Source organism: Haplochromis burtoni, unplaced genomic scaffold, assembly GCF_018398535.1.
Source record: "Haplochromis burtoni strain Fernald_Lab_line unplaced genomic scaffold, NCSU_Asbu1 Contig_18, whole genome shotgun sequence".
NCBI lineage: Eukaryota > Metazoa > Chordata > Actinopteri > Cichliformes > Cichlidae > Haplochromis > Haplochromis burtoni.
In genome coordinates, this window is record NW_024582379.1 from 3,687,637 (window position 1) to 3,715,355 (window position 27,719).

The 27,719-nt window shown below is 42.2% G+C and overlaps 1 protein-coding gene across 1 annotated transcript; it reads right to left on the minus strand.

Moving 5' to 3' along the window:
- Positions 1-27,162, minus strand: gas2l1 (growth arrest-specific 2 like 1). Its single transcript, XM_005916327.3, has 5 exons — positions 25,831-27,162; positions 15,904-16,011; positions 7,506-7,602; positions 6,505-6,808; positions 1-4,703 (listed from the first exon to the last, which is right to left on the minus strand). The coding sequence occupies exons 1-5, from the start codon at positions 26,530-26,532 to the stop codon at positions 2,624-2,626; spliced, it is 3,291 nt and encodes a 1,096-aa protein (XP_005916389.1). The 5' UTR covers positions 26,533-27,162; the 3' UTR covers positions 1-2,623.
- Positions 27,163-27,719: the final 557 nt, after the last annotated feature.

Below are 27,719 nucleotides of genomic sequence, written 5' to 3' on the forward strand. Positions count from 1 at the left end.
TTCAGAGCAAAAGATTTATTACAAGAACAACTTGACAGCATTTTCAAATTCAGAAAAAAAAACGTGAAACATTGTAGTATTGCTATTTCATACACACAAATTCCACAATGTCAAGCAATCTGTACATTTAACCAAAGTTTTAGTGAAAATGGCATCTGATCACAAACATTCGGATTTTACTGATTGGGGCAAAATCCAAATGTTTATGAGCATTTCATAAAATCCTCTGTAGGCAGAAAGAGCGGATTAGGACAATCAATCGTTTTAAGATCGTAGAAGTCATGGCTCAGTTAGCCTGTACATTTAAAACACCAAATCGGTGTTCGAACAAGCCAAAACAAATGTAAAATAAAAAGAATTAAGAGTACATGTGTAATGTGTTTATACACGCTAAACTGCCCACCGGCTACATATTGCAATCAATGTCGCTCTAACAATACTGATACATCATGAATCATTTGTAGCAGTGAGGAGTCAACACATGATAAAATTACTGTATCTTTAAGAGATGGGACACCATATAAATAAGTTCACTTTGCCTTCAAATCACTCTCATTTTTAACTAACAACATTTCCACTGATTCTGTCTGTTGTCTCGAACTTGAGAAACAGATGTCATGTGAGCCCATGAAAGCTGATTTCATAAATAAATAAATTAGACCAGCACTACTTCCCTCTTTACTTCAAATCTGTACATATTCCCATACAGTATGTACATAAAGATATACACACTCTCCATTCCCAGGCCATGCTCTGTTAGTGTCCAGCAAAAACAATTTTATCAACATTTTCTTTTCTTTGCCTCCACATTGTGTGGAAAACAATCATCAAATATTAATATCAGTTTTTCCTTCACTCAAATTCAGAAGCTCTTGAGATTCTATGGTTTCTGCAGCCCACTAAACAGTACAACCGCTTTCCAACTTTACACCCTTCAACACATGCAAAATACCAAAAAAGCTAGTAATGCAGGCTCTGTAGCTGGAGTCTGGCTTGTCATATTGATGACGATTGTGTGAGAGCTTCACAAAGTAGGCTCAGTTTCCAGTTACAGTATCCATTATTCATGCACCCCTGCACACATGCAGACACTCGAGTTAAAGCCAGTCAGTCTTCATCTATCAAACCTTACCATGTCATACCAGACCATTATTGGCTCTAATCAGCACCAGGACATTTCAGTATCATATCAAGACAACATTTTCTACCACTGAATAAAACATTTCTCTCTTTTTTTTGCCACTAGATGTCACCATAAATTGCGGCATATTATTGAAATCCATCTGTTAAATAGGCGATAAACAACCGAGGGTATTCAGAAGAAATACATCATATATATGGTTTTCATTATTTGCACATCCACCTCAGGTATAACTTATAAATGAAACTGGCTGGTAATGTTTTTTTTCTCCTTCACATTCACACCCAAACTGTCCAATTATTATAAACAGTTAAAGATGGCAATGTAGTGTTACCTAACAGATTTTAGTGATGTTTAGCTAAAAACATTCAAAAAAAATTAACCTGTGAAAAATTGTTTAAGGCAAAGGGAATTTTCAAGGCATTTTCAACACCAGTATTGCATAGCTAAGGCTGCACAGCACTGAATACAGTGAATATGTACATTAGACTGTATATTCCAAGCCTTGTCTTTACAAAATACCCACTCTCAGCATGTATTTACACATTCATTCTCTTTAGCATTTAATTCCAGAGTACAGTTTGGTCAGAGGAGGAACTCAACATTTCAAATGTCAGTGACAACTATATAAAGTATAACCTTCCCCCATGCTCCTCATATTTTTGTTGTACACTCAATGCATTTAAATTAAACTTTTTAAATTTTTACTGCATTAAACATAATCTTAAAAACCGGTGAGACATTAAGCATTCAAACAAAAAGCATCTATCTTGTCTAGAACAGCTTATTATTATGAAAAGCTGACATTGTTAAATAATAACATGAAACAACTGTACAGAAACTGGTAGTGCGCATAATGTTCATAGAGCCAGAGATGAGTGTACCTTAGTCTATGTTACTGATTATTGTAATGTGAGTATAGTGAGTCATATATGAATGTGGACAGACTGAAAACATCACAGTCATCATGCCAGTATTTTCACTATAAGGCAAGCAGAAGTGCTATGGCAAACCACAAGAGGGAGCCAGTCTGCATGACTCAAGGACTAGTGTTTACATCAACCCCTGGCACTTTACCATGCCCCCTTGGTGAGGCACATGGCAGCACATATGCTCTCGGTTTCTATTTCTGTGTATCAACCGTGAGAATTTCACTAGTGACTTATATAAAAAAAAAAAAAAAGATTGGCAAAAGCATCCCCATGCACACATTAAAATTAAAAATTACAGTAACTTAAAGACCATTCCTTTGGTAATAAATAATTTGGCTTGAGTGCAAAAAAGCAATGTGAAGCCCTGCAGTTATTCAGGGGAGAACCTAAATGGAGAAAAAAAGGAGCATTTGACATGCAGTGAAAACAGTCTGTCCGTAGCCCATTTTTATCTTGTTGGGTTTTTTTGTTTTTCTCTTTTTTAAACACAGTAGTTAAAGTTCATGACAACAACCCCCCTCCCGTGTACTACCCACAGTTTCGTTTTGTGCTACATCCAAGCTTCAGTGTCCACGCTGCCTGACTGTGTAGGGTAGGCGCAGTCTTTGTTGCCCATGGCTGAGGAACGAGGATGAGGATGGATCATATCAGCGAAGGCCTGGTGCAGGCCCTTGCATGTGGCTTGGCAACTGGTAGGATGGGAGCTCTGAGGAGACAGCGGTGGGGTGTGGCAGGGGGAAAGAGTGTTGTTCGCCTGCAGGTCTCTGTAGCTGACGGGGGTGGGTATGCGCGAGGGGCCGTTTTCGGGCCTGTTGTCAGTGCGGGGCCTGAATCGGGTCCCCAGTTTGTGCTTAGGGATTGGGTCAAGCCTGTTTGCTCTCTTTGGCCCTTTCTTAGCCTCCATCATTTCTCCATCAGCGTCCCCGTTAGTCAAGGGCAAATTTGGTGGAGGTGACTCGGAGCGGGATTCGCTCAAGCTGAAGCACATGGAAGAGTTTTCACTTGAGGAATCCTGGAAGGAGCAGTCCTCAGAGAGGGGAAGGGGAAGAGATGATGGACAATCCTCAGAGGCTGGGAGGTCAACACTCCCGTCACCATTTTCCATGTCATAAGGTAAGTCTGGCTGGTGATTTTCCAGTGGAACATCTCCTTCAGGCTGTGTGCTCCAGCCAAGAGGACCCTGTTGATCTATCATCCCCCCTTCAGGAGGAGAACATCCATGTTCTCCATTCATATTCCCACATTGAAAAGCAGGTTGCGAGGAAATGTCATTCATCAAACTATCTGACTCTGTGTCTTGAAGTCCAGTCAAGGAAGAAGTGATTTCTCTCTCTTCCATGGAGCTGGAGATAGCTGGGAGCTTCTTGTGACCCCCTCCACACTCCCCCCAGTGTTCAGGCTCTCCTTGACTAAAGTTGTGTGGTCCCCCAAAATTGTGTCCAGAAAGTAAATTTAAGGAGCCCTCCAGTGGGAAGTGACGAGGGTTAGTTCTCTTGGATTCCCTGAGGTCAGGAAGAGTTCCCATCTTGGCCCCCACATTCAAGGAGGAGGTGGATGAGTTGGAAGAGGAATAGGCAGAGTCATTGACATTAAGATCAGTGAGTACTGCTGCCGGATGCATCCCAGCTCGCTGCAAGGTGATTCCACCAGGAGCTTTATTAGACACTGCTCTAGCCTGCTGTGTATTGGCAAGATACTCGGCCTCAAAGCTGCGATAAAGATCATGCTCCCTCTGGGGGTCTAGCGCTGGCAGCAACGGGAAGCCAAAGCCCAGCCCTTCCTCCTCGGGTTCCTGGCATTCCAGACCGGATGCGTTCTTATGGTGGCCTCTCCCAGCAGAGCGGGAGCCCTGTGAGGTCCGAGAGGAGCGGGCGGCATGATGATGAGAGTTGCGAGGAGATGAGTGTGGTGAACGTCGCCCCCCTGATGTCACAGGTGGTAACAATCTGCCTTTTCCTACGGAGGGTGAGCGAGGGGCAGGAGGCCTAGGAGTAGTTATGGTCTTCTTGCTGGGACTACTGCTATTGTTACTCTGGACCCCTTTAATAGGTGAGTTAGAGCATGAGGACGATTGCCTTTTGGAAAACCCAGCAGCCATTCTCGGAGAGGATGGGGGCAGTTGTTTGGCCCGAAGATCTTCTCGTCTCTCTGAAGGTGGAGGCTGAGGATCTCTGTAGGAGAGAGCGGGTCCTGGGCTGGCATCACTGGACCGAGTACGGCTGGTCAACTTACTCTGGCTGTGGGACCGTGGACCAAGAAGCCTCCTTGGGCCCTCGTTTCCAAGAGAGCGGCCCCTTTCTGTTCGAGGCAGCCGTACTCCTTCAGAGGAATCTTGAGGTGGGTTGGGTTTGAGTATCGGTGTGAGTGCAGAGCGTTCCCGTGACTGGCTGCGTGCACGAGGGAGTGAGGGACGCAGGGATGGGCTCCGACTTCCGGCTACAGGCCTCTCGATCATATGTTTCCCCTCTTTACGATTGACAAGCAGTACTACTTCTTCACCCGAGCGCCGTGAAGCACCCCCAAGAGACTGGCGCCCCCCGCCTCCTCCTCCTCCTCCCTTAGAGGAGGCCGTAGAGGAGTCACTGTCACCAGACAGACGTCTTGTTAGTGGTGTAATCGTCTCCTTGTTCCTGGAACATAAGCAAGAAACAGATTCATTTATATTTATAATACCTACCACATCTATAAAAGTAATATTTTCTTATTGAGTTTGTGTTCATATCCACAGGCGGTACAGTCTACACGCCTGTGGTAGTATACAACCCCCAAGACACCCCCAGATTTTCGGAGTCACCATATTCCTTTGTACCAGCATGTGACCTATAATGTGTAATATGCAGGGATTTTTGAGTATTTCCAACCTGCCGCTGGTGCACACAGACAACGTGTCCGACCTCAGGCTCATGTGTTTCTTGGAACAGTGGGCAGTGACAGCCAGAGGGATTACAGCAAAGATGAGAACAAGTGGGGGCAGGATTAGAGGTCTCATAGTTTTTCTAGCCCAACACACATCACTGCGCTTTCCTGACCAGAACACACTCCACTGTCACGCACCAGCAGGACCATCGGGTTTAACTGTTTAATCAGCTCAAAGTTCACATTACGGGAAGGAGAAACTTAAATAGATCCCATGAGTATTGATCAACAGCATACTGCTGGTTATTTAAAGACCTAGCAAAGGCTTTGATATTTGTTTGATGGAAGATTTCAGGCATTCTTACATTTTCTATACAGCACTCAGTCTGTTTCTTAAATAATATTAATAAAGTGTATTTGCATGTTTTACTGAGCATAACTTGAATTTTCACTTAAAAAATAAAAGCAGCATGAAAAGAAAGCAGACACATTATTTATTACAACTTAAAAAGCCTATAAGACCATTTCAGCACAACAGCCCACTGTGTTCCTTTGTGATGACTTTTAATTACTGATTTAGAGAGACTTTTGGGCGTCATGCTTGACTTTTGTGGCTATCCTTCAGAAACTATATTTGTATTTATTCAGGCTTACTAATTTATCTGCATGGAGCCCACCTGTTGACCTACTTCTCCACTTAGCTGACCAGTTGTCGAGGGATAGTTGTTATATTAGTCTTTATCTTTGAAAGTGGACTCTCCACACACACAGAGTTAATTGAAATGAGCTGCTGCCTTGACGTCTGGTCTGAGCTATCGCTCATAACAGAAATGAGCTGGATATTGGCTTAGAGCCAAAGTAAACCACCATTCAGATCGTAATTATGTTAAACAAAGGCACCCACACACTCTGACATATTCAGAGGTATGTGGAACATTTTTCCAGCTTCATGGATTTTAGACTTAGAAGACTTAGAAGACTTTATTTTATCTATTGTCTCTATATCCATATAATAAACGCCATTGATAAAGATCTCAGTATTACCACCCTTTCTCTGATAGGGCGCTTCAGAAGTTTGTGGTTATATTTGACACTGACTTTACGGATCATCTGTTTGCCTTTATATGTAAAAAAAAAAAAAAAGGCTAAAGCAACAGTTCCCTCAGAATCGAATCCATGATAGATGATTAGAAATCGAATTAGTAAAATGAAAGGGAATTGACAAGTCCTTAAGAGAGCTGATTAAACATCATAATCTCTACCTTGCAGCCACAAGGAGGTGCTGTAGGGTGGCTGTGTGTTACAGATTTATCAGGGCAATGTCACCTGAGATTAGAGAAATCTGCTCTGCTCTAATCTGGGGCTTTCTGGTGTATTTGTTGTGTGTATGCCACTCTTTGTGTGTGCATGTGTGTGTGTCTGTGTGTGTGTGTGCCTGTCAACAGACACAAAATCACAGGTCACAAAAATGAGTATTTCTCCCAGGCTACCCATAGCAGATTCATTTCTTATCATCGTATCACACTTGCCCACACACTTGCCTGTACACTTGGGTAGACACACACACGCACTCACCTGAGAGGATTAAAGTGGCGGGGCTCTGAGCGATCTCTTGGCGGCTTTGGGAGAAGACTACGTGCTGCGCCAGAGTCGAGCTCTAAAGAGTTCTGAGGTCGGCCTGGTCGTGCAGAGGAAGATGACGAGGCACACTGAGCAGAGTGGGGCTCCAGGGACCGCCTGTCAGAAGGTTTATAGGGTGCGATGCCATCATTTCGCCAGTGTGGACCTGGGCTGGTGGAGCGGGAGGAGTGGGCGCTCGAGGACTTGCTCTGGGCTCCCTGACCTTGGCCACTAGCTTTAGCCTGATGGTAGCGGTGGGCTGTGGAGACAGATTGTCAACAAGTGGTTTGGAAAGACTTCTAACCAACATTGGCAGACAGCCTGTACAAGGATAAAAGACATCAAGTGGTCAGGAAATACACTACTGTGGCATCTAGCTCTTTATTAGCAGATAAATTACAGCAGCTGCTGCCCACAAAGATGGACTCACTAGTTGAACTAGCCAATCAGACAATGATTTGTCATGTAAAACACTTAGAACAGCTTATAACTCTATTATCTTCAGCACGGCCTCTTACTTTAGATCAGGATGTATACTCACTCAGAGTTTTAGGCATGAACGTGTCCTAATTAAAGTAGCAAAAAAGTTCAAAGTTGCTGTACAGATGTGTTGTTGGATCATGTAGCAGACGAGTTATTAAAAAGTCAGAGCCTCGAGGTTCGGTATGACACAGACTGACTGTTGATGGGTGACATAACTATTCAAAAAATAAGTCAAACAGTAAAAATCTGATAGATGCAAAGACGAAATTTAGAATTTCTTATATCATGGTTTTATATCCGCAGGGCTTGAATGACAAATACAGTTTTTCAATGATCCACAATGTCTGCCGTAGTCGGAACACAGCAAATCAGATGTGAATCATAATCTGTAATGTATCATGATTTATGTAACCCGAGCCATGACAATAAATGTGTTTTCTAAGGGGCTAGTGGAGAATAGGAAATGACCTCACCGAAAGCAGCACAACGGCACGGGTCATGCTTGTCCAAATAGTGCTCTAATGTGTCCCAGCCCCCTCCGACACGCACCATCACATGGGTACGAAGGACCTGTAGCGGAAAAATAGGAAAAAAAAGAGACGTCAATAGAGAAAAAACATGCACATGCATATTCATACATTAAAAAATTGCTAAACCTTTGAGTAAACTGCGCCAACACACACGAGTAAACATATTCCACAAACAGGGCAGCTTGCTGAAGGCTGCCTGGCTGGCCCTTAGTATTACATAACCTCTAGATGTGCCCCTGCATGTGTCCCCATCTCTCCTTTCCCCACAACTCCTCTTTCTCCAGCATCACCCCCAGCTGCTGCCATTATGAGGGGTATTCATTACTATGCCAACCCACAATTAAACAGAGTACGGTAGCATAACAAAGAGCTCGAAGTGTGCTCTGGCCGCTTCTCGCTCATGCCTCTCAGCTGTCTTCCCCATGTTTTCAGGGGGTAGCAGGGTGAATTTGCATGGAAATAACTCACCCCTGCTGTCCCCCTCTGCTGAGACTTCAGTTATCAGGGAGAGGGGCAATGAGAAGAGGGGGCCAGGAGAGCCATAACACAGAGGGGGTTGGTGGATATGTCCCTTCCTCCCCTCTATGAGGTGCACACTTCCATAGGATCAGTCTCACTCCCTTCAGGCAGAAGCTGCCTTCACCGAAGCAACACTGCTAGCTTGATGTGACAGCCCTGTGGATGCATCCCCCTACCTTGTGTTGTGTAACACAGTCTGCCAGCCACATGTTTTGAAGGCTGTAACCCTGTCTTTGAGGCCACAGAGGGCAAAGTCATAATGGCGAATCTGTGCAAGCCGGCACAGAGTTTATTTCCACCAAATCACACGTTGCACAGCATCGCATCTCCGTGTCCCTGGTCAGAGAGAGGGCACAGACATGTGCGACGAAGTCTGACGCCACCTTCTCCCCAGCACAATCCCCGCCAATCCACTACAAGTCATTTCATTGGCCTTGCTCCGCTACTACATCAAATCCGTAAAAACAGCTGATCTGCTTATCTCTATCAGACGTGGAAGCATAAACTGCTTATTCTCCAATGCTTTGGCCTTATGTCAGTAACAGGTTTATGCTTTCTGTGATGCTGCGAGGCCATCGCGAGCCAGCAGTGAAAAGCAGGGTTGCGCAATGTTCTTAATATATCATCATATTCATCACTGCAGTACTAACAGTTACAAAAAAAAGATCAAAACGGTAGAAGGTTGAAAAAAGCGAGGGACAGACTGTTCTTGGAAATTCTGCAGAAGAAAATTTTGACTTGGTTTTAATTTACAATAATATCTCTGCTGTATATTCTCTCCCTTTTTCTCTTTCTCGTTCCTTTCTTTATATACATTTTTTGAACAGTGAAACTTTTATCCCCCCCTTTTTTTTTTTTTACCAACTTTTAAAACTGGGTGTCATTTTCTTAAGCATAATACATTCTTGTTTGTTAAACTGATACAGTCATGTGAACAAAGTTTTTATGGGACTCCACGCAATCCTGTGTAAAACTAACTACTTCCCATGGTTCAACAGCTTGTAGAGCGACCTTTAGCAGCAATAACTCAAAGTAATAATTTTCTTTACTGTACATTACCTCCTATTCTGAGATGAGAAACTTTCTGTCTTTTATAAAAAACATCCCAATAAAAGCATCTTGCTGATTTTACTTTGAAAACTGCACAAGCTCTCATGATGGCACCAGATATTCAAAGCCTCATACGATAAATTTCAATTTGTACTGCAGTATAATGACTACAAAGAAAATTACTAGGGGTCTAAAAATGCTATTTGTGCTGTATTAATTTACAGGCTCTGCACAAAGCAACTTCACTGTCGTCTCCTAACAAGAGAAAGGTACTGTGTGTTTAGGATAATCCCCATTTTATCATGTGAGATGCTGAAACCTGATTACAGAGATTACACATTTTACGCAAATGCACAAACTACAGCATCACATAGTTCTTTTCATTTCACTTCTCTTTGTCTCGTTTCCATATTCAGTAAGGTTATTACGCATTTCCCCTTTAAAAAGGAATGCCGCAGAACTGCTGAGGAGTCAACTGAGGCTGAATAGATGTTTAGGGACCATGTTCCACTTTAAAAGAGCGCTCAGCTGCCAGATTTCCCAACCAACGGAGGGGTATCACCAGTACAGAGACCCAATCCCTGTTTCTATGGCAACAGTGAACAGAGACTTCTTGTCATCATTGCGGGGGCGTGATAAACCAGCGTCTTCTTAAATCATGCTGGTGACTTAAAAAATTGAGCTCATGCTTCATTTCATCTGTTGTGAATGTATCGCCTCCCACTAGGGAGCAACCTCCCTCAAGGACAAAGATGCTTTATTGAGCCCCCCGTGTTCATACGGCTGGCTTGCTCACTCGCTTTTAGGACTTCATTCCCTGTTTTCAGCCCGAGATTCTTCTTACAGCCTCGCCAGCTGAATAGGGGTCTGTTGGCTTTCAAGGCGACTGCCCGTTTCCTCCCATCAGAAGAATAAGGGAAGCGTGTTGGGTGCACTTGTAGCTGCTTGAGCATATGTGTAATCTCTGTCATCCCCAGATAGGCGTCAGGGGGAAGGCGGAGCAGCATGCACACAGCCAATCTGACAAGTAAAAGGCTCAAAGCACACTCATGAACACACAAAGCCCATTCTCAAATTTAAATGTTACTTTAAATGGCTGCTGCAACAGGCGAACACATGCTTATGCTGATTAAACTGCTTATAAAACACGTCACACACCATCTCAAGGACTGCATTCGAATTATGCGGAGTCAATAAAGGGGAAGGTTACTGTGTGTATTGTTATCTATTTTGAGGAGGGGGAGGTCTAATATTTTGAGACGACAGTGACTTTTTTAAACTGTTCTCAGTGGTTAATAAAAGCATGTCGAGCAAGGATGTCAAACTCATTTCACATCAAATTTGCTACATTTACTACACTCCACTTTGATCTCCCCTTTCTGTCAGTCTACAGAAATGAAACTGGCAAGACTCTTCAGCCATAAATTGTAAGACCTAAATGTTTAAAGTTACAGAAATCTATAAGTTAAGTTTGTCCTGCTTTGCATTTTACAAAGCCATCCAGTGGGCCAGATTGGACTCTTTACCGGGTTGATTCTGGCCCCCAGGCCTTAAGTTTGACATCCCTGATTTTGAGGATAAAATTTCAGTTTTCATCCCATGAATTATTAATTATTTCAAACAAGCTAAAATCAATAAAGCTTTTCAGAAGCATGAATTTAATAACTTCAACATGGTGATTCAATTTTATATCCCACTATAAGTTTTTTGAAAGAGCTGAATAAAAAGGTTAGACTACATCAATGACTTAACCCAGGGATACTCCAGGGAATACTCATGCAGTAGACATCGGGTGCTATTACAGATTAGCTCAACTAATCTGAAAAAACCCTCAAATTATATTTGAAAATTACAATTTTAGCAATCTGACAACATTTTTTTAAAAAAGCGACTTAAATAACGGATGAGCAGAAGGCAGAAATCAAAAAAGTGCACCGATGATATTATTAGATAAAAGCACAGATAAATATTTGAATTATTTTTAAATAACATAAAGGATAAACCGTACTCAGACATAATAAACGTCAGCAGTTACTGAAAGTGCTCATGTCACGCTCCCTGTCATTCATTAGTCAGTCAGACCTCTCAGGTGATCAGGGGCAGATCTTTTAACTCTTCCTAGAATTAAACGTAAGTGTAGCGACGGTGCTTCTGTTTACCGAGGTTATGGTTTTCGGAACAAGCTGACTGCTGACCTGAGATCAGATACATCTGTGTATACAGTTAAAAACAGACTAAAAATCTTGTTAACTACACAGGCCTACACTTGGGTTCTTTTGTGTTAAGCATATTTAATTTGCTTGTAATGAAATGCACAATATAAATAAAACTGCCATTCTTTAGTTTTTACTTGTTTCTTCCCGAGCCTTCTGCATGTGTCTGCCATCACGTTTAGTGCTACTCATCGTATTTCATTGTTACTTCTATCTTTTGCTTATTTCCTTTTTTAATCTGAATGTTAGTTTTCTCATTTGTCTCGTTCAGCTCTCACTTCATGTTTTTGCCTCGATCTCATTACTGTCACCTGTGTCTGCTTGTTTTGCATCCGTGTCTTATCACCAGTCAAATAATGTCTATAGATTACTGTGTTAAAATGCCATTAAACTCACATTTACAATCTGACAGTGTATTAGTAATAGCCTCTAATGGCAGTTTCCTCCTTTATAACCACTAATTAATTGCATATATGTGTATACTGACCCACGCAACTAATGACAAAATGTTAATGTTGGAGATTCAGAAGCAGAGGGTAAAACCGTGGCTGATTAATCTGTAACACTGCATTTGTATGTACTCCATGACTTCTCCATAGCATTCCTTCTGGTGCACCTGTTTTGGATTACCTTTTTGGACCTCACAGATTTTCAGATTCTTTGTCAGTGAATAAATGCTTTTTGCTTCCATGTCCTGGACTTGGGTCCTTTTCCCAGTGACACGTGGATGAATGGTTTCAATACTAGGCCAACAGCTATGCAGAAATGGTAGAAAGGAGAGAGTCCTACCCACAACTGATGGTTATGGTTAGCTGAATGTAATCACAAAGTGTTTTTTGTGTCTTCACATGAAGACTAAAGAACCCATTTATCCTTCATATCTACCAGAGCTGCAGGGATTGAAAAAGGTTGGAAATGACCAGCCTTTACTACAACTTGGGTAAGGTGTTTTTGAAAAATGCTATATAAAAATTTAAATCTTCAAACAAAAATGCTGGAAAATTGATTATTGATGCTGAGTCCACATATCTGGAAATGGAAGCTTGCTTGTTGTAGCAGCCAGGGAGCTCTGATTGCTGCAGACATGTAAATAAACCCAGAAACACCCCCATGGTACAACCACGCCTCATTCCCCCTTGTTCCAGGAATGGACTGGTGCCGTCTTGTCTTCCATAAAACTGACCTCCGTTTGTCTTCTCCGTAACTGTCCTGTCAAACTGAGAGCTGGAGCCGTTTTATGGATGTTGTTGAATGTTGAATGTGTAAACCGGATGAGTGAGGTGTAGCTGTATGTGGGTGTTTCTGAGTGTGCGATCGGTGCGTTACTCCTGGCTGTCACAATGACTAACGTACATCACACAATTTGTTTTTCAAACATGTGTCACATTTCATTATATAAGTTGACGGTGTTGGCTTTTTTTCTAGGCCAAGGAGAATGCCCACAGAGCACAATTACAACACTGAGAAGAGCTTTGTAAAACACTGAAGAGTCAACCCATTTTTAAACACAACAGCTCAGTTTTGTAGTCCCGGATCTGCATTGATTTTTCCTTTTGGTGTAGGACTGGCCTAACCTGTATGTGGGAAAGCAACTACAAACCTCACAGTCTCTAAATTCAGAACACATTTGAAAGCTGTTTTTTTTTATCTATAACTCAATATGTATAAAAAAAATTCTCAGTTTCTTAAACAAAGATAATTTTACCAAAAATGTAATCATGTATTTTACATTACATCTCCTAGTGTGGGCCAAGTGGTGGTTCTAAAAGTGAAAATAAATAAATACTGGCATTAGAGCAGTCAGGCACGCCTACAGCAAACCCGGAAAGCCGTTCAAAGAGTCCATTATCAGGCTGTGGTACATGTTAGGTAAGTGACACCAAATCAATCTTTGGTATCAGACGACCTTCCTGCACTGTCCTCTGAGGCCTGGTGTGGGTTTAGTGGCAGCTTTTGAACTGAAAACGAGACCAACAGTCCAAGAGAAACAGGCTACAGCCAAGATAAGGAAAACTCAGGAAGTGACCTAAACCTCTATTTGTGTCTGGATGGAAAAAGTACAATCCTGGGAGTGGGCCAGATGAAGGCAGTTCATAAACACTCAAGAGAGAGAGAGAGAGAGAAATCATAGTACTGTTCCAGTTTAATTCAGCCAAACAGCTGAGGGATTTCTGCTGGGATATTATCTTGCTCTTCATGAACCAACAAATGATCCCATAAGGTACTACCATATGGCTCCATGTAATTGCTGTATGCCCGCTGTGCTATGTGCCAAATATACACGCACATGTGACAAAATAAAGGAAAAGCCAACAGGTGACTTAGTAAGATGTTGGACCATCACATGCTACATGAACAGCTTCAATGCATCACTTGCATTATTTCTCCAAATCTATAGCACAGGAGAAACAGGAGCAGCGCCATTCTTCCAAAAGTTTGCGCCCTCGTTATGTCTTTTGATGACGTTGCTGTCTTGCCCTCCCCAGCAGAACAGAGCTATTAGATCTCCCAATATTAGAGGTCCAGGGTTCAGGTTTTTCTTTTAATTTGTCCCACATCTCTATAGTATGTGGTCGTATTGTCAGCTGAAACAAATATGAATATATACTATTCTTCCCTGCAGCTTACCCCTATGTTATAAGCTCCTCCCACCAGCAGGGGCACAGACATGTAGGCGCTGACATTTCGTTTCACAGAGAAATCCAAACATCCCAGGAGAAACTCCAACCCTTAACCCATTTAACTGCTGCATATTATTCCCTTCACAGAGTTTTTCATTCTTTACACCACAAACCTGAATCAGACCATTTCTATAACAAAATGCTGAAATTTCAATGCAGGTTTTTGTCGAACTACACATGCCACATACCTGGCTCTGAAAACCTTAAAAGAAATCGTCCTAATCCAGGTGCATAACTGCTCATGCTTTATTTTTATTTATTTATTTTTAGTAATTTGGTAATAAAACTTAAATCAGTCATCTGATTTCTGAAACTGATTTCTGAAGTTTTCACATCTGACAACGTGACAACAAAGTGATGGTTCCAGAAATATTAGGAGACAGATATTAAATCAGATTCACTTGTATGCCGATGGAGGCATTTACTTAGCTTTTGCTAAACACCAACATACCTGTGTACACCTTTCTGAATGTTTTCAAACATTACTAAATCAGCCAGTGGCCTACATGTCCAAATGACCATTAGACTGCAATATATGATATCTCCAGCTATTATATGTCATGTCACTGCACATATCATAAACCTAATTTAATCTAATGGATTCTTACATACTTCTGTTAGGCCTACTTAGCTAAGCTACTGTAATTATAGTGTTATAGTTGGCTGCTGAATGTGAGCACAAATAAAGTTTGGATGCTCATTGAAATTTTCATCATTATTTTTAATAATAATAATTAAGGTATTAATCCTTAATAATAATTAAGGATTATTAAGGTAATAATCCTTAATAATCTGCTACCTGGCTGTAGCTCAGGTGGCAGAGCAGGTCAGCCACTAATCAGAAGGTCGGTGGTTCAATCCCAGGCTGCCTCCTTGCTGCATGCCAAATATCCTTGGGCAAGATACTAACCCCATGTTTGCCTACTGGTGGTGGTCAGAGGGCCCGGTGGCGCCTGTGTCCGGCAGCCTCGCCTCTGTCAGTGCACCCCAGGGCAGCTGTGGCTACAATGTAGCTTGCCATCGCCAGAGTGTGAATGTGTGTGTGAATGGGTGAATGACTGAATGTAGTGTAAAGCGCTTTGGGGTCCTTAGGGACTAGAAAAGCGCTATACAAATGCAGGCCATTTACCATTTACCATTATACTATTTACAGTTTTTCTGGTGTGATGTGGTGATCTGGTCTGATCTCTAAGGTTCAAAACAGGACTGTGCTGTAAGCAGGTTAAGTAGTTAATATCAGTCCTATAAACTCCATTCTTATATCTATGCATCAGTGAGCAAGAAGATGAATACAGCATGCTAAGAAACGACAGGTGGCGAGCGTTTTTTTATTAAATGTTATATACTAAAGGATCAATGGGTACCCAAACTGTTGTGGACAGTCGTCGGCTTATTTATGTGTTTAAAAAAGGCAAAACAAAGAGATAGGAAAGGATGGATGGGGACAGGAAGGGGGCCCACAGAGGCTGCTTATGTACAGACCCCAGAATTCTGAGATAAGCTCCTGGGAAGAGCAGAAATGTTGAGGGCAATCCTTTGTAGGACAGGATCTGTGCACAATTATGTAAAACCTGGTTGATCACAGTAGTTTTTGTTTGCCTAAGTGTGTTTTTAATAAAATTGCATTCAAATGAAAAACAACAACATAACAAACATTAAATTAACATAAAGGTAAAAGGAGTAGTAAGTCATTAGGTTTGAGTACTTGTGATGTTTTTGACTTTCAAAAGTGCCCTCTCAACATTTTTTACATTCTCATGACAAAACTAGTAATGTGGGTATTCTTACACAACAATAAGTAAAATGAAAGCATACAAAGATGTGTATCACAGTGACAAATATCTGATGATGCTAGGGTTTATCTTGGCGATGGCTTACTCTGATAAAGATCAGTGCGCTGGAGTCCCCCACTTTGTACTTCCCCTCTGACACCTTGATCATAGGAAACTGAGCTGGACAGGAACACTGCCCCAAAATCTCCCGAACCTGTAAAGGACAAAAACAAAGGATTTTTTTAGATTTAGATTATTTATTCTTTGGGCACTTTAACATTTATTCAACAGGACACCAGGGAGCGACTGCGGGGGCACGATCAAACCCAGGCCAGGTGAGCTACAGCAGCAAAAACAAAGCATTTTTAACATTCAGATGAGCCACACATGATGTTGGATACCTAAGAGGAAGCTGATAATGATCCTTTCCTGTTTTTACCAACATGACATCATGATTAGTCACAAACTTGCAACAATGACCAACGCGCTGCTGAATGTGAGTGTTGTGTGTCAAAAGCACAAAGCCTCTGTTTTATGTTATGAGAAATGAGCAGTCTTCCTAAGTATACGAGTGTGTTGGAGTGTGTGTGTGTGTCATCTTCCTGCCAAAATATTCTCTCCAACCCCCCCACTGGGTGATCAAGCACCGCGCCCCGCTGTCTCACCACAATAAAAGCCTTTTCTCACCTCGTCTTTTCAGAACATTTGGTCATTAAGTTCACCGCTAAATGTCACAAAAAAACCAAGAAAAACACAAACACAAAATACACACTGGATGTGCAAATTAATACTCTCCCTTTCTGGCTCTCTTGGCTTTTTACATGACCGTGTTTGTCTCTGTGACATCATCAACTAGAGGGAAGAAAAGAGCACGGAAACCAGACTAGTGGCAATGATGTCAGCAGGCCGGTGCTGCCAGATGGGGTTTGAATCGAGAGAGTCAGAGCCGGTGCCCTTGCTGTGGTTACGGGCGCTTATTAGGCAAGCAGAGTCAGACACAACTGCAGGGTGGAGTGAGATCGCTCGCTTTGTTGCGCAGGCCTGCCGCTCTTGCTGGATTGGACAACTTTGATGTTTTTCTTGGCGTCTCCATCAGACAAAGGCGTGTGCGCACTTGTCGCGCAGCAGGGAGAGAAAGTAAAGCTGCAAAGTGGACCGAGGAGAGCACAGAAGCAGGATGAAGGATGAATAACTGCTTCATAGGTGTAAAATCAAGGGGAGGGGTGCGTGTAGATATTAATCTGATCAAATACCTGATTGTAGCTTCTCTGCTTTAGCTGTTTACTGCACCTTTCATGCTATCCGCAGGGCTCAAGGGATATTGCTTGTTTGTGTATGTGTGTGTGTGCTCGCTCTACCTACCGCATAACCGGTATAGTGTATTCAGAGGATTAAGGTGTCACCTTGTTATTTTCTTGAAATAGCACCCTTCTTCTATCCCGTGCTAATTAAAGAGGGAGGCCTCAGAGCTAAGCCTCACATCTCACCTGCGCCTCTGTTCTGCCTCTCACCTGTTTGTATCGAGGCTCCTTTACTTCTTCTTACCTCTCTCGTCTGCTTTGTTGTAGATCAGCCTCTATTTTTAGCCCGTGCACTGCCTGACCAGACCTATATTTATCTTCTTTTTTTTTTTTGGTTTTGCTTACATTTCTACAGCTGCTTGCTGCTTCTCTTTTTGTCCGCCCAGTCACCCACTCTTTCATTCTGTCAGTAGGTGGACTAGGCCTATCTGGAAAAACCCTAGTCTGTGTGTTAATGGAAAGACTGCTATGGCAACAGACGCACACATAGCATTACCCTTCCCTTTCTGACCATACAGTTTCCCTTCTTTTTTTTTCACTGCAGCCATAGTAAAGTCTCTCTCCCTTGGTCCTGTTCAGATTAGGTTTTCCTCTTAACGTGTCACATTAGAAACACTGAGCAGGATGTACATGAAGTGTTTTTTTAATAGTAACCCATTCAAAGAGCAGCCCTTGCATTTAAAGTATTTAGTCAGTGGATTCTTTGCTGTGAAATACTTGCACTTCCCATGTCCTCGCTGTGTCAACAATGACAGATAAACTGAAACTAAAACACGCACGGACACAGGCATGCACTGCATATGGTGGGGGGTGGGGGTGAGATGAAAGGGGAGGCGAGAGATGGGGTCACGCGGGAAACATGCGGAAGTGGAGCTGGAACACTGGGGAAGAATTGGGGGAGAAATTATGGATGCCTGCTGGTCTCACGAGAGACGCTTCCAGCGAGAGCTGCAGATGTTTGAGAAGGAAGCGAGAGAAAAAAAAGGAAGATGAGGGAACAATTCACAGCATGCCCCAATACTGGAAATCTCCTGCATCTATCTTAAGATAGGAATGCAGAGATGGTTTTGCAAGAAGACAAAAAAAGAATATTTTCAAGAGAGTTTTGTGATACTTCCTTTGAACTGAAAAGCTGTATTTGTTTCTCTGAGGAATTTAACATTAAGATCACGTGTTCTTTTTAACAATCCCACAGCACAGATCTTGTCCTATCTGCGCAGTATGAGTCAACAGTGTCCTCAGTCCTTTCCTTCCTGACCTGCAAACACTGCAAGGCCAACTCATAGAAAAGGGTGAACAGAGGAAATGGGAGCGGAGGAGTTAAAGATGTCTCGGTTTTGTTTTCTGTGCATATTCTGTGCTGATTTCAAATAAAGACAAGTGTGCAACGCTGAGACTTGACTTTGCATCTGAACAAAATGTCATCATCACAAAGGAATGTCCAGGGTTTCCAGTTTTTTTCTACTATTTGTTGCTGCATGGTTTGAAGTCAGTGGTTGTTATGCAAACACACAAACACCAGGTTTGATTTTTTTTCTTTCTGGTTTTGTGGCTCAGGGTTTTATTCAGATGTACTCTCAGATCCATTTGAATAATGGTCTGCTCCCTTCATGAGTCAACACCCACGTATGGCCACACATTTCACCAAACATAGGTGTGCTGGCTCCTGTAAGTGGCCCCTTTTATGAGTATAAAGGGACGGATACTCATTGCTAAATTCCAACAATAAAAAGTGAACATTACAACTCACTTCCCAGGAATTTCTTTCTACAGGGCGTTTCTAGATTTCGACTTTTGAGCCCTCGGTGATACAAAAGCATTAATAAAAGAGCATGTGGCTCCGAGGTGATGTTTCCAAATGACAGAACAAGACTCTTCTCTTAGCTTATCTGCATGCCCCGAAGCCTGGAAGCTTCCCGGGATGAAACAAGCATGCCGTCAGATAAGAGACAAGAAAACTAGGCCACAAGAGGCTCCTGCTGTGTAAGGGAGATTTTTTGGAACTTGAAGGGTTATTGCTTCACCACCAATAAGCAAGCGCTTCAAACCCTATCCACCTATTAAACCGCTGCCCCGACAGCCTGTATAAATGACTTGTCCGTGGACAACCACGCTTTCTCATAAACTGGGAACAGCTTTCGCACAAACGATCTCGTTAAACAACACGGGGGTGGAGGGAGGTGATGAATGGCTAAATGAATGATAATTATGTTTTCTAATTATGTTGGACCTGTAGCCCAGGGGAATGAACTAAAAGAGTGTTCAGACACAGTTAGTCTCCTGGAGTAAGAGCCTAGCCTAACCAGCAGAGAGAAGAAATGGAAAAACAGTTGGATGAGTGCCCTGGGGTCAGATAGGTCACCTAATGCCCTTACATGGGGAGGAGAAAAGGAATAAACACATTTACAATCATTCTGAAGGCAGCAGTCTGCTGTGCTGTTGACGAAAAGTGCATATACACACACAGGCTTTAATACCGTTTTGCCGTGAGGGTAAATAAATGCAACACATTCTAGCAAAACCTTTAAACCCACTCAGAAACATTTGTATTTTCTACTGCTCCTCCGTTATTATATCTGTTACCATTAGAAGCACTATTATGTTGGAAAATATCATAAATCTACATGTAATTTTCGTTCCATCTCAGGCTCACAAAAACAGTCTTGCTCTTCTACTAATTTCTTTGTTTATTGTCTAGTATTTACTATGTTTTTAACTTACTCGTTTACTGATGTGTTTGTTTATTTATTTCTCAGTCTTGAGTTGTATATCACTTATCTTCCTTGTGGAAAATAACTGATAATGACGCAGGGCGGTACCGCAGAGTGGACACTTGCATCCGGGGAGGAACTAGGGGATGGGACTGGAAGTGCGGCACCACTGAGGAGGTCTGATTGCTGATAAGCTCGCCTACAATTAGGAGTGTTTTTTATCTCTGACCCGCAGTGCCACGATTTCTTATTTCCTTGCGTATTTGTCACATTTATGTGTTTCATTTTACAATTAGACAAAGATAAATGATATTTTTAGAACAATTTCATTCATTGAGGGGAAAAGGTTATCATAACCTGTCAGGCCCTGTGTGAAAAAGTAATCCCCACAAAAAATATTCTGTAGACTGACAAGACCAAAGGTTTTTTTAGAAGGTTTGTGTTTCCTTAAATTTGGTTTAAAACATCTGTTTAAAAAGAACTTCATACTAACAGTCAAACACGGTCGTGGCAGTGTGGTGGTGCATCGTAGTCAAAGTCCGGACTTAAATCAGATTGGCATACGGTACTTTAGCGTGCCAGTATCAACGTGTCTAAAGATACCATTTCAAAGTTCTTAGTTCTTTGCTAAGTTGTCTGTTATGTGTAGACACAACACTGGTTCATCATTTAAGTTTTTATGCTTTAACTATTTATAGGTCAGTGTTAGAAGTTTGGCTTCCTGGTAGCACAACATTAAAGTTTCATACAGTACTGTATTCTGTCAAAAGCAGCATTAAAACAACAACTCTGGAACAAAGTGGGAAAGTAAGCATGCAAAACTATAGGCAGCAGCTAGTTGGCTTAGCTTAGTGCCCTGGTTAAAAGCATTTCCACCTCATAAACAGAACTGGAAATATGTGCTTAACATATAATGTTTTAATTGGTGAGCTCCTAAGATCTCAGCAGATGTTTTTTGCTGTTTTATACTGTACTGTATGTTTGCCCAGAGGTGAAAGTGTAATCATACCTGCTACAGGATAGCTATCATTTACTGCTTTAAGGAAATCGTGCTCTGTAAATCAATGCCTTTTTTTTGGCCACATGACAAGCACCCACTTAGGCTGAAGCAATATAAGAGTCTGATGGGCATCATGTGATCTAAGACCAATAACACCATTATTCAGCTGCTCCAGTCAAAGAGCAATATCATCATTCAGTGCATGAAAATGAATTATCCGGCCAAGGTTGGGCTGATTTGCTGGTTTGTCTCGATGAGGATCAACAACACTCAGCGCTCTCCTTGTGGCAGGCAAGGTTAGAGGAATTTATGTTTAATCCCCACCTGAGACCAGCTTGTAGAGGCTGCAGGCGGGTGCAGAAAATAACCAGCAAATCACTGTTCATACAGACAGAAAGAGGCAGATCAGACCGACAACCAGTTAAGCGATAAACATGCAAACGATCAGCTGATAGCATCAAGTACAACAATAAAGACATAAAGTGGGCATTATGCAAAACTGAGGACTCAGCTGTTCCATGTGCACCGGGCTGTCTGGAAAATAGCGATGAGAAACGAGATGGCGACAAGTATTACTGTGCCAAATAACCTCTGATAACAGCGCACCCCTTTAAAAGCAAAGTCCACTCAGCAAAGAAAGGAGAAAGAGTGAAGGGTGTTTCGCTCTCTCAGCAAAGCATCTGAGTGTGACCCGATGCAAAGCATGACCTACTTTTCCATTTCACCCTCTCTACTGTAGCTCTCCCTCCCAGAGCCACATCCATTCTAGTCAGGTTTAACGGAGTGTACAGTGAAGTCACTCTAGGCGCCTTTTCTATCATGCCGCCCCCCCCCCTTTGTATACCGCGAATGCACGAATGAGACCATAAGGTTAACGGAGCAGTGTCCATGCATGTAGTCATAACACACACGCTATGTCTTTATCACCCTCCCCCTTTGCCCTGCTGATGTTTCCATCCAAAGATCAAGATGTCAGCCTTTGATTACCTCACTGCCAACAGTAGCTATTCATTTCCTCCTTCCATGCACCCAATGAGACATACGGATCCACTCTTTGCTTCATCATCTCCAGTAGGGACAGATGTGGGGGGGATGGGTTGCGAGGGCTCAGTGTAAAAACTGAACGAAGACTGAATGTTGAAGCCCGGGGTGTGAAAAGAAATGAACCAGTTTATATGAGTAAGCAAAAAGAAGCAAAGATGTGGAGTGAAGGGAAAAAATCTTTTGTTTCTAAGCTCAATCAATGTGCAACTGCTTAGGTAGCGTAAACAATGCATGTTAGCATCCATAATTTGTAATGATTTGGAATCAACAGATTGCAGTTTGTATAGCTACAACAAGCATATTTAATATTCAGACATGCAAATACTCGCGTATGAAAAACACCTAGGAGGAGATTTTACTGAAAGACTGTCATCCTATAAATATTTAGGCATTTGGTTGGATGACAGACTTTCCTTTAAAGTGCATATTGGGCACTTTGTGAAAAGTAGAAGGTTAGATTGGGTTTTTATTATTGAAATCTGGACAATTTTAATTTATCAGTTGGCAAAAAAAACTTGTACAGGTGACATTCTTAAATGTCGTTGATTATGGTGGCATCTGCACGCTGCTTACGTTTCATTGTCTAGACTCGCAGCTTTTTTTAAGTGTCATATCAAATTTGTTGTCGCTGTGTACTTTATAATCTGGTTTCTTGGCCTTCGCTAGTTTTAAAGAGACAACTTCACTGTTATATTTTTATGTACAGCTTCCTTTTATATCTGTGTAAACCCTCAACATCTTCAAACAACTGCTATGATTTGTGGTGCTCTACTTGGCTATTTTGCATCTTGGTCAGAGCCCATTAAAGCCGAATGCTTTCGTCTCCCTGGAAGAATTCAGAGCTCTCATAAAGACTTCTGTAGCTGAAGTGTGTAACTGCTACTCAGAACCTGGACCTTGAATTTGTATTGTTTTGACTCTGACTTGTTTTATCTTCTTTTATGTAATTTTCGATGTTTAAGTTGTAACGCTGTGATGGTGTGCCTACTTGACCAGGTCTCTCCTGAAAAGGAAATGTTAATCTCAAGAGACTACCTGGTTAAAAAAAAAACATTAAATAAAATAAATAAGAAAAAAGCACAGAGACCTGGAAAAGAGACTAAATGATATCTGTGAGGGTACAATGTGTGTTTTGGGGGTTTTTTTTGCCTCAGCCAATCAATGTCTTTTTCATAATCCCTGTATGATGATGATAGGACAGAAAAGCCCCTAATGCAAAGGATAAACAGTACGTGTGGGTATATTCAGCTCATCTGTGTGAGCCAGCTGCTGTCTGAACATCTTTGGGACTGAGAGGAGGAACATTTATTGCACTCAGAAGTCTTAGTCAGTTACTTCCCCAACATCAAAGTGGAGCACTGGAGCATCAGCCGGAACCTTAACATTGACAGATTAGTGGCAGACTCTGTTGGAGAGGGTGTGTTGAAACCAGGAATGTCAACAGCTTATGCCTATTGTATAGAGCATGTAGTTGATGTGACACATCAACTGTCTGCACTGCGAGTCATTTGTTTACTGAGTCACTTTATTCTTGCATAAGCCAAGTAGTCAGGGACAAGTTACAACTTCTGTGACACTTCTGTGATTGCTGAAGAGCCAAAGAGGGAGCTGTAGTTTGAGTTATCGTGGCCTGTCTGTATACTTTAACTAATTAGAATAACGACATGTAATCCTATTACCACCACACTTGCTTTGTCTCAGTAATAGGATTAAGTTGATTGACTAACCACTAAACAATGTGTTGAAGAACATCCATACATGCATACTTTTTCTTAACTGCTTATCCCACAGGACCGTATAATTTGAGCCTATCCCAACTGATACTGGGCGAGAGACGTGCTCCATCACAGACACAGAGAGTCATCCACACCAACACTGTGTGGTACTGTGGCAGGGTATTTCTCTGTTTCTTAGCTCAGAGACTTTATATGAAAGTGTGATCTATTCTTTCATAATTGAACAATAAATAAATATCCTGTATCCCAGTCTCATGTGAAGCTGCCTTACAATAAACATTTCTTCATAGATATAAAGCGCAGCTCCAATTTCCTGCTTTTAATTGAAAGTATTACGGGTAAACATGAAAAGATGATATCCTGACTTTAATCAGTGATTGTGCGTGGGTATTAGCTCCTTCCACTACCTCACATTAATAATATTTTCTATAAGAATACATAGAAGCTAAATGGAAGCTGAACGCTCACATTACCAGGATCTTTCATGACATAAGAGGCTGATAATTAATTGATGATATTTTATCAATAATGCTACTGGGTATGCATAGGAAAGCGGTTTGTGGAGAGGTTGATAAATTATGTATTTATTTATTTGTAATGTAGAAACAAAATTAAGTCAATGTGAATTTAGATTCATCTCTTGTAAATACAAAAGTATCCTGGTGGATAAACTTGTGACTGTGCTTATAGAGGGAGAAGAGGTCTTGAGCCTTGCAGCTAGAACTGGGTAGCAGATATTGATCAAACTATGTAGATGATAATGTGGGTTTTATTTTTATTTCCTGGTAAACACCCTGTGTCAGAGTGCAGGAAATAAAGAGGTATTCAGTGGAAATATATATTACACATAGTCTGCCACCAACAGCTGATGTAATTAGACAGGATGTGTTACCAAATACAACTCAGCAGACAATATACAACATGCTTGATGATAGTGTACTATTTTAATGTTGCAGCCTGTGGTCTAAGTGCCCTGATCAATTTTTTTATGAGGATGGAGAGTTTATTCATCACACAGATGATAACAGATAATTCCCAGATAATTCCATCCCTAAACCAGTCAAAAACAGTCAAATCTGTGTCTCGATCACAGCCGAGGGATGCTGTCAGTGTAAAACACGGCAAAACGGAAAAATGGGGATGAGCATCTGTAACTTTCCTGTGATGATTCTCTCCCAAAAATGTAGCTCGCTTGTATAACCCTCAGTCATATGAGCAAGGGATAAGGACAACGCACATCTTCCTCCACGTGCTCTCTTGTTCTTTGGAGGTCACACACTAAAAATGGCTCTGCATGAGTGTGGCTGCTGACTGTCTCCCCTCCTCCCTCTCTGGTGTCCCTCACATTTTTGGTGTCAAAGACAGACATCAACATGACAATATTACAGCTACCCCCTACTCACAACCTAACAAGCGTGCGTTGTGCTGGGCTGTGCTAATTAGCTTTGCGCTGGTAAGATCTTTGCCTCCATCACATGTTCATGTGCAGCATGCTCTGTCAAAGGTCAACCAGTTCAGCACAATGAATGACAAGAGTTAATGGTTTGACTGCAGAGAAGAGAGAGTGTTTCAGAAGCAAAACTGCCCAGAGGGACATTCCCGGCATCTTGATTGAGCAGATACAGAAATGCCACATAATCAGGAAGCTTGTGATATTGTGTTGATGTCAAGCTAAATGAAAGAAAGAAGTAATACTAAGTCTCAGGGAATTTCTTGAGATGCAGGACCGGTATTTCCAGAAGAATGCAGCCGATTTGACCTGTGACTTTTCAACGCTTTCCTGTAGGAGAGGGCAAGGCACACAGGCCCTCCAGAATTGAAGGAATTTAACAGCACATCTTAAAACAAACCCAGATGTTTGCACGCACCCACCCCACAGGTGATCTATCAGGCTCCTGTGTTCTTTATATCACTGACATGGTACTTTCAGAGCAAGTATTTCACTTTTGGCACATTTTTGTGTTTTACTGTGGGAGAAAATGGGTCTTCTGTGAGCTGTTAGACGCTGTTTTAGCACCAGTCAAAACAGACCGGTTGATATTTGCTGTAGACCGAGGCCACGTGATGGAAAACCTCTATTATACATTTATACCGGTAATAGGAATAAAGCTTTCCTGCAAATCCACTTCCACACTTAAGACTGAACAGCGTGGGAATTGAGCAGAGGGATCATTAGGCTGCACTTAACCTTCCTCATAAAGCAGTTATGACATATTTTGGGTTTTCATTTGTTAAACTCACCAGTTCATCCAGATTTCGCATGTCACATAAAACTCTCTTCTGCTGCCAGATGAAGGGCTCTGGATCTGGCTCCTCTTCATCCTCCACACTCTTACTGCTTTCCTTCCGGCTGAAACACCTGCTGGGCGAGCTCTGCTTAGCTGGCTCCCCTTCATCGATCCGCAGGCTCTCCTGGTCCCGGATCTCCTCTTCGATCTCCTCCTCCAGCTGGATCAGCATGGGGGCCAGCATACCGAACTTGGACCCACGTCGCGCCACCTCAAGGAGACACAGAACGAAATTCTTCTCGTTGCATTTCTCCACCAAGTCGTTGGTCTCGAACATGAGGACGTCTTTGATCCAGAGCTCCTGCCTGCACCAGGTGATGAAGTTGGACACGTTGTCCCGCGCTACAAACGAGCCGGGGACAACATTGCGAAACTGGAAGACGACATCTTTAGACGGCAGCTTCATTGCCTGTGCAGCTTCGGGATACTCCAGCTGAAACTCGTGCGCGGCGCGGTTCACGTTGTTGGCGTGCCGACAGAGGACACAGCCCGTCGCCAGCCCTTCCATAAAGGTGTCCGCAGTGATATCCAGATCATACAGGGTGTTAAGCCATTCAGCCAGATCCTCCTTCATGGCATACAGGTATTCCTCGCTGGATTTAAAGGGCCGGATACTCTTGGATGCGGCGGATTGGATGTTGCTCTGATCAGCCATATTGTCGGATTATGTATCAATTAAGTCTACTTGATAATTCCCGATAGTCTCATTGCACTGCTGCGCTCCGAAGCCTCACGCGCAAAGAAGAGCAAAACAACCGCGTGAACGCACCCACGCCGACGTGCCATGAAAGCTCCTTGAAGCCAGGCTTTGTATCGTCACGAGCACATCGGGATGCGGAGCGGCCGTGGCGCATGGATGCGTTTTCCGGATATCTGCGGAATTTGTTTCCTTTAACGAACGCATCGCCAAGTCCCGCGCGAGACCACCAGTTAATCCACACTGTGGCCGGTGGGTCCTCGCGCCCACAGAAATCCACGTGTCGCCATATCAGTGTGCGAGGCGGTCAGCCGGAGCAGGGTGAAATGAAACGCACTCCGCAGCGCGCAGTCCTCGACTCATTTCACTGCGAACAGGCTCGGCCCATGATGCGCCGCCTCTTGCGCTGAATATGTTGACCTGCTGTGGCTCAGACCAGCACAGCGACTCGGTGGCACATCCCATTATGAGGGATAAACGGAAGAGAGGAAAACTTAACCCCCTGTTTCCCTCAGTGCTGTTTAACAGTAAAGGAAATCAGTGGTGTAGTCTAAGTAGGCTACTCTGTCGGTTTATTTCCACGCCACTCTCGACTTCTGCTCGTCTGCTTCACGGCCTTTATGGAATAACTTCAATATGAATAATAATAAAATGTTTGTTTGTTTGTTTGTTTGTTTTTTAATCAAATTAAACCAACCAGTAAGATAAAATAATGCAAATAAGTCTCATTATTGAAGTGGCAGAAAAAAATACGTTTTTCTTTTACAAACCAATTATTACTGGAACTATTAATTATCCATGATAAAAAAAATAAAAGGAAAAAGCTGTAACAGTAAAAAATAAATAAATAAATAGGACTTTATATTAAAAAGCTTGGCATAGCATAAGCATTAGTATTATAAGTAGTGCAGAAATCGTGAAGGGCTATGTGCACCTTTTATGAATTGGTGCTTTATTTTTTTAATACTGTTTATATTAATGATCATACTTAGATAACTTTACAATAGATTTTCTAGTGTACTTTGGCTATGCAGTATCTTTTGTCAGCGGTAAACAAAAATGGAAATCTTCAGAAATACCACCATCATCATCTCTCAATAATGAAATCTTTGTCTCTTTATCAAATCACCCAAAAGGCAAATAAA